At 37.0% G+C, this 9996-nt stretch overlaps 2 protein-coding genes across 4 annotated transcripts; both read left to right on the top strand.

Annotated features, from left to right (window-relative positions):
- Window positions 1–1233: 1233 nt before the first annotated feature.
- On the top strand, window positions 1234–8060 carry LOC110859618 (zinc finger protein 652). 3 transcript variants are annotated; one of them, XR_004837100.1, is made up of 8 exons: window positions 1234–1444; window positions 1559–1627; window positions 1835–2228; window positions 2690–2990; window positions 3381–3932; window positions 4018–4091; window positions 4421–4862; window positions 7329–8060. XR_004837100.1 is itself a non-coding variant. In XM_035859676.1 (7 exons), exons 2-6 carry the CDS (start codon window positions 1625–1627, stop codon window positions 4088–4090), a joined length of 1320 nt encoding a protein of 439 aa, XP_035715569.1. In that variant the 5' UTR covers window positions 1234–1444; window positions 1559–1624; the 3' UTR covers window position 4091; window positions 4421–8060. The 3 variants fall into 3 exon arrangements, 2 of the variants coding, with proteins under 2 accessions (XP_035715569.1, XP_035715568.1); XM_035859676.1 differs by having other exon boundaries at window positions 2693–2990; window positions 4421–8060; XM_035859675.1 differs by having other exon boundaries at window positions 4421–8060.
- On the top strand, window positions 4164–4840 carry LOC118438844 (gastrula zinc finger protein XlCGF8.2DB-like). Its single transcript, XM_035859628.1, has 2 exons — window positions 4164–4187; window positions 4421–4840. The coding sequence occupies exons 1-2, from the start codon at window positions 4164–4166 to the stop codon at window positions 4838–4840; spliced, it is 444 nt and encodes a 147-aa protein (XP_035715521.1).
- Window positions 8061–9996: the final 1936 nt, after the last annotated feature.

Genomic DNA, 9996 nt, shown 5'->3' with positions numbered 1-9996 from the left:
AGCTCAATTGTGAAATTTTAAAGATGGGTTCGAAAATTGACCCCAAAGAGCTCCATGCCGTTAAAATAGTTTGCCAACCAATAATGACGTACAAAACAATACTAAACCAATTCCAGAATGAAAAAATTGTCATTTCTAATGACCCAATGTCTAAAATAAAGGATTCAGTTGAAAAGGGAACCAGGCAAGAAATATTTGACGTCGCCACATCCGTCGAACGCATGCTCCCCGGACTGTAAGAAACCCGACGCACGTGAGAAAAATTGATGTGGACAAGGCAAGAATTTTTTTATCAATCCAAAATCAACTGGCCACGAAGTGTCAGGTCCCTGGGCGTACACTGAACTGAATTATTCACCAAGATATGCACAACTTCAGCGAGGATCAGAAGATATGAGGTCGACGCGAAACTTTTTCACCGACAACGCTCGGATTACCACCCAGTTCGCAGCCATCCTTTTTTTAATATTCGAAATTTAAATTATTTTGCATAAAGATAAACTAGTTACGTCCGGTTATGCGCCTCCGGTGCTTTAATTCTGATTTGAAACTTCAGTTCGACACTTTTTTCAAATGGGCATAGAAAAATTTTTATGCATTTTGCAAACTTTTAGATGAACAGTGGTTCAAAGAAAATCTGCTGCCGGATATAAAAGCCGGGATTGTTGGAAATGATAACTTCATTCCTCATGAAAAAAGGATGCGGAATACGATGAAATCATTCAAAATATCCAACAACGAATATTTCGCCCAAAAATTAATAATTTTCGACACGTTCTATAATCTTGCCTAACCCTTAGTTAAGCCCTGCCCAAAGACGAGAAACTGGAAAAGGTTCAGGTGAAATGGAAAGATTTGAAAAATAAGTATCAATTAAATTAATAAATCAAGCTCATTTCCATTCACTTTTTTTTATTAAAACTTTTCATGCATTTTTTAATTAAAAGTTTTCATGCATTTTTTTATTAGAACTTTTCATGCATTTTTTTATTAAAACTTTTCATGCATTTTTTCATTAATACCTTTCATGCATTTTTTATTACAAATATTCATGCATTTTTTTGTTAAAATTTGCATGCATTTTTTTATGGAAAGATTTTGTTTTCATGAAAACAGTTTTTCATGAAAAGTTTCCATGAAGGTCGTTGTCATGAGAAGCTTGCACGTGCATTGGACGACGACCCGCTTTGAGAAACAAAGTCCACGGCGCGATCCATTTTGCACACTACTCAACTCACGTCATCAGATGTTTTGATATTTAAAGTTTCCTAAAATATCTGTCTTTGGTGACAAAATTTACTGCTAATAGATTAAATATTTCTATTCACCTCCATCAGGTAAAATAAATTAGGGCCGACGACCCTCAACCCATCAAAGCAGCTGGCAAAAGCAAAATAACTCTGGACACAGAAACTTTCTTAATTTGCTCTTATCAACGCACAATGTAAGTTTTACATAAAATTATTCAATTCAATTACTTAATTTTCTCATCATACTAACATTCATACATACTTTAGTATTTGCATAAGTGGCAATTTAAATGATATTAAATTTTTAGTGCGTACTCTTCACTTTTCAAATTGGTTTGACGAACGTCTGGAGTCTCGCTCCTCTCATTTTTGAAATGGTAAGAATCTAACTCTATTTAAGCTATAAGGTTGGGCGTTAAGTGTTTCCTTGCAGATTAAGGAATTTAAACAATTAAAAAGGTTATTAGTTTAGGAAAAAAAAGTGGTGCAGAAGGCTAGACGACAACCGATTTTTTTAAACATTTAATTCAAACTTGTTAAAACAATATTTAAATTGCAAAATTTCTACTGTTCATTAATTACAGGTCAGCATGGTCTGTTTTCTTTGCTCTCAAGTCATCCCCACAACCATCCCGTCGACAGCCCCCTTGGATAATAAGGAAATCAGAAAAATAGTACCAATCTCGCTCCTGCTGGAATTACTGTCGTCGTCGTCACCATGTTCGCCAACATGTCGCAGTCGGAAGAAAATTGCTCCACAATTTGCAGAGAATTTCGAAAGCTGTGAATTTTGTCCAGCTTGTGCCCCCATGATAAGCGAAATGGAGGAAATACGGAGCCAAATATCCATCCTGGAGGGACAGATGGGGCAGAAAGTTTCGATAATTCAAGATATGCTGGTGAATTCTTTATCCGTAGAAGGACAAAGTGACGACAAGATTACGCAACTAAGGACAAGTGTACTCAAAACGATGAGAGGTTGAGTGAAATTTTACTTTACTTTGTATTAGGGGTCGTCCATAAATTACATTGTAAATAAAGTTGAGTAAAATAGCCACCAAAGCAACTGTTGAGTAAAATTAACCCGGACAAAAGTAAAATTTACTCAAGGTTGAGCAAAAATCTGTCAACCTTGAGTAAATTTTACCTTTGTCAGTGTAAATTTTACTCAATAGTTGCTTCGGTGGCTATTTTACTCAAAACTGAGTAAATTTTCATCAAATTTATTTAGGGTGTACGTAAAGCTGAAAACCAATTTTTATACCTCCCCTTATTAAAGAGGGGAAGGGGAGGTCTAAAAATAGCGCTATTTTTATATGTTAAACATGTGCAACATGTATGTATAATGATGATGCCCTCCCTCTCGCGTTACGTAATTTATGGACGGCCTCTTATTTTATTAATAATATAAGTAAATTTAGTTTGAAATTCATGACTAGGAGATAAGACTGAACAGGACGGCAACGTTGTGTTGGAAAATGTCGCAGTCAAAGTTGAAGCGGACGAGGGAAATCTGTTCCTTGATGAAAATTATGAAACCTTTGATTACCCTAATTCCTTCTCCGGTATGGAACTCAATAGTGAGGAGACTGATCCCCTAAAACTTGAGGGTGAGGATAACGACGACTACGACGAGTCATCGTTCTGCATCCATCCCCAGCCACGGAAGAGAAGGGGAAGGGGGAGACCTGTCAAACCCAAAACTAGGAGGGGAAGACCTCCTAAATCTCAGTCAGTGGGGTATGAAATTAACAGAATTAAAAGAAATATATGCAGGGTGGTTTACATGTGACACGAAAATGGAAAATTTTTCAATGGGGAAAACGCGCAAATTTCCATCAGTCATGTTCCAAAATTTTTTCTCTTAATTTCTTCACGTTAAGAATTTTGTCATCAGTTTTCCATCGGTTTTGATAATAATTAATGAAAATCTAAATCCCAAATCTTGTAACTAATGGAGATTTAGGGGCTTTTCCCATTAAAAAATTTGCCATTGTTTGTAGCGTGTCATTTTAACCACCCCGTACATATATACATATATTCAGAATTTTATATTTTAACTCCTTGTTTTGTACACGACTTGTTTATCCTCATGTAATGAATTTATTTTATTTCTGACACTAATCGCAGAAAGGAAAAAGTTTCTCCCTCACCACGTGGAGATAAAGCGGCCAAATCCGAAGAAAATAGTAAACCCCCTCCTGACCGAAAACGTCGCTCAAATCGTCCCAAAAAGAAAGTTGTTCCTCAAAAAGTGAAAACACCGATCCGTGTTCCCGTTAAAAACCGAAAATTTCGCGACGTTCTGATCTGTCGATACTGCGAAAAATCATTCGTCGCCGAATACACGCTGAACTATCATATCGCTCGACACCACCACATTCCTTGTTCGAAGTCGGGTTGTTCCGCCAAGTTTGGCTCCGAGAAGGAGAAAAACGCCCACATTAAGGAGGTCCATCGAACACCGAAGAAATTACCCGTCCCCAATCCTGACCACGTGTGTCACATTTGCAGAAAAAAATTCAAGCATAACGACTCCCTCAGGTCACATGTTCGAAGAAGACACGATGAATCGAAACGTCCCCAGTGTGAAACGTGTGGAGAAAAGTTTCTGCATGAAAGTACTCTCCAATCTCATCGGGTCAGAGAGCATGGGGCTGACCATTTGGTGTGCGATGAGTGGTATGTAAATAAATAATTTTAATAAAATTTTGTAATTCATGATGGGGAATTAATATTTAAAAAAAAACTTAATTTTAAATCGCAGTGGATCAATTTTCTCAGCTGGGATTACGACAACACAAAATGCGGCATTCGGAAATAAAGCCGCACAAATGTGAGGTAAGCTAAGGAAGTGGCAATGTGGCAATGTTAATTAATTTTGGAAGCGTAATAAGGACGAGTTTGCAAAAAATGTGCAAAAATAATTTCCTCCTTGTAAGGATTCTGAATTCGAAAATGATTTAGGGCGAGAAATGATTACAGAGCGGTATATTTTATGGGGGGAGAGGATAGGAGGGAGTCGATGGGGGGGTTTCTTCAGTCGTGAAATTGTCGTGAAAAATGATTTTTTAACGCCATTCTTAGTTGCGAAAATATTTCGCAAAATATATCACCTTCTCTGTTAATCTCCATGATTATTAAGAATATAAAATATTGCACTTTTTCAGCAATGTGGCGCCTCCTTTTACGTCAAGAGAGACCTCGAACTTCATTTGTCGTCGCACTCAAGCCAGCGGGAAAACCCGTGCCCCCATTGCGAGCTGGTGTTCAAGAACAAGGAACAAGTGCGCGCGCACGTCAAGCGGATCCACACCGTCGGCTATGTCACGCCCACCCCGCACAAATGCGCCCAGTGTGGAAAATCATTCCAGTACCCGGTCCACTTAAAGGCGCACGTGCTCCAAGTCCACACGGGAGAGCGGCCCTTCATCTGCGACCAGTGTGGAAAGGGTTTTGCGAGCAAATCCTTGTTATCTGTCCACTTAAAGAGAATTTGTGGGGTTGATGTCGCTGTGAAGAAAGATAGGCTCCCGAGGTCAAAGAGGGACTCGTTTCAGGGGAAAGTAAAGGAAGAAGCGGATACTTAGTCTTTTTACTTACAATGCGAAGGTGTCAGCGACTAATCTCAGATTTCAATCCGACCACCACTATTTGATAGTGTTAGTCAATACAACCAACATTTGGTTTTGCATTTTCTTGAATGCGCAATATTAAAAAATATACGAAGGGTCAAAGTTGATAAAAACGCATGATTTTCACCGTGCGGCTGGTCAGAAATTTTCACCGTCACTCCTCCGCTCCACTCGTTTCCACGCTGACTCGTTTCGTCACAATGCCGCTTTCTCGCTTGCACTTTTCATTACTAACATAACTTCGCTTTGTGTTTAGTAAATAGTCAAGTATTATGAATAAGTGGACAAACATTTATTGCATTTAATTTTCAAACGGATTTTTTACACAAGTTAGCATATGATTTTTGTGATAGAAGTCATTAAAACAGAAAGACAAATCACACCAGCTGCATTTTATAAATGCGTCATTGTCGCATATCATTAAACTGCAATCAGTTGCACGTGGTTTGAAACATACTTCACTAACATTTTTGAATAATGGCTTTCCTCCATCCGCCCATAACCCACTAGAATACCAACAATAACGAATCATCGGGACAAAAACAGGAGCGCTTAAAACGAAGTGAACAAGCGAATGCAATTTCAAAACTCCGTTGCGAGTACATAAGTATGAGGATTCGCCAGGTTCATGTAACGATTCGTAAAAATAAAACTGCTTAACTATATACTTAAGTTGGCGATGAAAATATGTGTCAAGGGGTTGACACAGGTCAGTGCAACTTTCTGGAACAAACATTACCCAAAAATCATAAGTCGGACTACGTCCAAATCGGCTCTCGTAAAGGTCTTCGTTAGTTTGGGCCGTCCAGTTGTCGAGTAGATACAGGATTTGGTTATATTGAGCATGAGGAACAACAATTTTATCTAGGAAATCCTCAACCAAAACTGTACTTAATTTACCAGACCTGCTTGCGGAGACAATAAGGTTCGGTGCCGTAAAGAGGTTTTTTTCCACAACTGGACCTAAAATTCCACCAATTTCCTACGTGAATGAAACTTTAATTAATTTTCTGATTTTCACATTCAACTTCTAATGAGCTGGTCATTGCATACGTACCTGTAAACAGACATAGACTTGAGGAATTATGGATCCATCGTACGAAACAACATACTGTACGGTATAAGAGTGGGTGGCTTTATTTTTCGGCGAATACGACGTTCCAAGAGTTTTTCTTTCACCTTTAGAAGTTAGAGTTCGATTGGAGACAATTTCATACTTAAATCCCGTCTGGTCGGTATTCCAGATATTGCCTGGTTCATAAAGTGGGATCATTGCATTTACTTCCTGTCGGAATTTTGCAGCATCTTCAAGGATTTTATCCAGATCTTTTACGGATGAGCGCTTCACAAACTTCTGAATCTTTCGAGATGATATCCGGTTTCTTCTTTTTAATACGCCGATCCACGAATCACACGCTTTAAACTTCAAGCCAGGATATTCCCTAGCTTTTATAAGAGCCCATCGCCTTATGTCAATGGTGTGAACGGATAAAAATTTATCTCTTGCATCACGAAATTGGGACATCACAAACTCTTCAATTTCCTTTAAAATTGTGAATCTTGATCCTCCTGAAAAATTGATTAATGTACTTTGGCTAAATGAATTTTATTGACATGCGACTACGTTTGACCTACCCATTGCAATTTGCCTCTTCCAGTTTTTAATGTAGGATGGATACTTTACTTTTGAGAACCGTTTCTTAAAAGTTCGAAATTTCCATTTCGGGTGTTGTTCGAATTCAGCCATCGCTCTCTGTTTGTAATTTAGTGTTACTTTGTCATCAACAATATTTGATCCATCATCGTCGACATATAATTCATTGCTAGGCAGCCCATTTTCATCTAAGAATTCATAAACCCTGTTACATGTTGATTACATAAATTTTATATATTTGGAAACGTTACCTTCATCAAGAACTTCATCTTCAACAAAAACGTAGTCGTGGATGAGCTCACAAAGTTTATCGAGAAGCAACTCTGCAATTATTTCCTCTTCGTCATTTGGTGCTTTGTCTTCATAATCATATTTATTACGTATTATATGGAGCATTGACTTTGCTACAGATAATAAATTTATGGAATCCATTCGGAAGTTAAGCCAATTAAATTATTAGAAAGTTATGTTAGTCCAGCCTCATGAATTTATCTACAATTTAAATCTCGAATGAATGAAAGCGAAGCCGATGAAACGAAAAATGAAGCGAGTGTAATTGACCCCCAACAGAATGAAAGCGAGCGGAGCGGAGGAGTGTGGGTGAAAATTACTGACTTCCCGCATGGTGAAAATCATGCGTCTTTGTCAACTTTGACCCTTCGTATCTTTTTTAATATTGCGCATTCAAGAAAATGCAAATCCAAATATTGGTTGTATTGAGTTATACTATCAAATAGTTGTGGTCGCATCAAAATCTGAGATTAGTCGCTCACACCATCGCATTGTTAGTGTCTTTTGCAGTGTTTAATGTGGTACTTACATATTTACCAAGCGGTATATTTATAACACTGGTAAATACTGGTACTTACCACTGTCCTAAAAATTGGTAAAATGGATAATGTGGTATGAAGTGTAGCTTGTTGTATTTTTGGGTATTGTACCATAAATTTTCCCATTAAACTGCATGGTAATTTACAAGAAATATATGCTTGATTGGTATACAATATTCTCCATATTAAACCTCATATGCATACATAAGTAACCAACAATATTCACATATGTATGTATGTATCTATGTAATATGTCCAATTGCTTTCAATGATCTAATGTGTAATATCAAAGCACAAGTTAAAATTATTAATCGCTGCGAAATCTTCAAACAAGAATCGTTTGTTATAAAATACGTACATACAGATAATTTATAATATCTGTATATAAAATTGCAATGTTACTATATTACCTATTTGCATGTAAATCATTTTTCTTTATTTTTGTGCATTTTCTTGAACTTTTCCGAATTTGTGACTAGTGCTATTCAACGGTTAAGAACATTTTTGTGCACTAATTTGGTGCAGGACTTTGCTAATACGACAAACACTGTTGAATTACATGTAAGCAATTTTACGACCAAACTGAACTTGTTGACTTAGGAAATACGTTCTTATTATTATTATTATTCTACGTACATATATTTATGAATGGTTAATATTGAATTGCAAAATTTTTGCAAAAATTTTCATTTTCCATTGGTAATGCATAATAATTTCATGCATCACATCGCAAATATGATTTCCGTTCCGGCACGTTATTCATGTCACCTTCCCAGCGTAGAAATTGATGTATGCGTGTGTGATGATGTTTTGCCGTGGGAATATTTGGTTCTCATGGTTTTGAGCGAAAACCTGGCACGGAGCTTGTACTTGGCCAAAAGGTTCCGTCGGTGAACAAGTTGAGATGCATATGTAACAGCGAGAGAAATCGTACTACTCGGATCCACAAGAATTAAGCATCTCTCGCTTCTGCCTTCACATGACGATTTGCATGGAAAGCCAAGTCAATATTTTGCCTTTAACTGAGATGCATACATACATATATGCATTTTCAAGCAGCCTCGTAATAATTGAATGGGTTAGTTAGCATCTGCATATTATCTGCACTTTGGAACATCTGTACGTATGTTCGTATACATATGTAGATATAAGTATGTATATGGGGAACAGAGTAAATAAGAATGAATTGCATGCATTTAACTTAACTTCACCAATTTATGCACATGCATAAGATACTTATTCACTATGTAAGATTTTCATTCTATAACTGGACATTTCTCAGTGTTCCATAGAGGTGAGCTGGATCGTCATTTTTTGAGATCCAATCCATCCAAATCCATTTGGCCCAAAAAATTTCAGATCCAATCCATCCAAATCCATTTGGCCCAAAACATTTCAGATCCAATCCATCCAAATCCATTTGGCCCAAAAAATTTCAGATCCAATCCATCCAAATCCATTTGGCCCAAAAAATATCAGATCCAATTCATCCAAATCCAGTTGGATCGGATCAGGGCGTGGATTATCCAAAAAAATGGATATCCAGCTCACCTCTAGTGTTCCATATCAACGGGAGGGGTGCCACCGCCACGTTAAGCGCAATATGGCTTTTTCCATATTGCAATATCACCACAGCAATACTTATAAATCGTCGCTCTTATTTTATACGGGGGGAGAGGGGGAGGGATAACTACGTGTTTTAAATTGTAAGTTACAACTTATTTTATAAAATTCTTTGTCCCCTGGTCTTGAAGAATTTGAGGAGGTTTTACAGAAGAAAGTATTCTACTGCAGTGAATTATTACATAATGTAGATACTTTATTTATTAGATAGTTCAAAATGGAAAGGATTTACAGCTAATTAATCAATTTTTAAAAATTTATTTATTTACAGAAATTCTACAAAAAAGATAATAAAGAACAGTCTAAATTTGGATCAATTCCAAATAAAAATAGCGGAAGAATAATGCAATTTTATGTAAGTAATTAAATCAATTCTACATTTGTGTATCTTGCTAAAGCGTAAAGATTTACATTTAGCAATCGAATAACGACCTGATTCCATTTTTAAATAGACTTTACACAACCAGCAATACGTCAAGTGCAACTGTTGCTAGGAGACGAGAAGATGATCATAACTAATGTATCAGCGCAATCCTGTCGCTTTCAGGAGACAGTACCAAGCTTAAGGACCGGTATTTCACTTGCAGCACATTGGTTTCGTCGTCGGCATACTGCCAGCCACTCGATGCACTCGATATCTGTAATTTTAATTTAATATCAATGTATATAAAGTAGTTCATACATCTTTGACGCTATTATGTAATTAAGAGTAAATACCTAGATATAATTTAGAAAGATGTTCCATGTTCTCCACAACGGAGTCTAAGTTATTCTGTGAGCCAGTACATTTGTAATCTGGACGAACTAAAGACGAGCTATTTATGATTAGAGTTGGAAAATGCTTTAGAAGGTTATTCAATGTATAACCTTCCCTTGATTTCAAAAGTCACTTACATTACAGTTAAATAGCGCATTCCATACCAAATTTCAGTATTCGCCTAGAGTTTGATTCGGATGGGTTTCTGTATCCACTCGTAGTATCGGCTTATATGGGTGGTTGGGTG

This window comes from Folsomia candida, unplaced genomic scaffold, assembly GCF_002217175.1.
Source record: "Folsomia candida strain VU population unplaced genomic scaffold, ASM221717v1 Fcan01_Sc027, whole genome shotgun sequence".
Lineage (NCBI taxonomy): Eukaryota > Metazoa > Arthropoda > Collembola > Entomobryomorpha > Isotomidae > Folsomia > Folsomia candida.
This window is presented reverse-complemented; position numbering and strand designations above follow the sequence as displayed.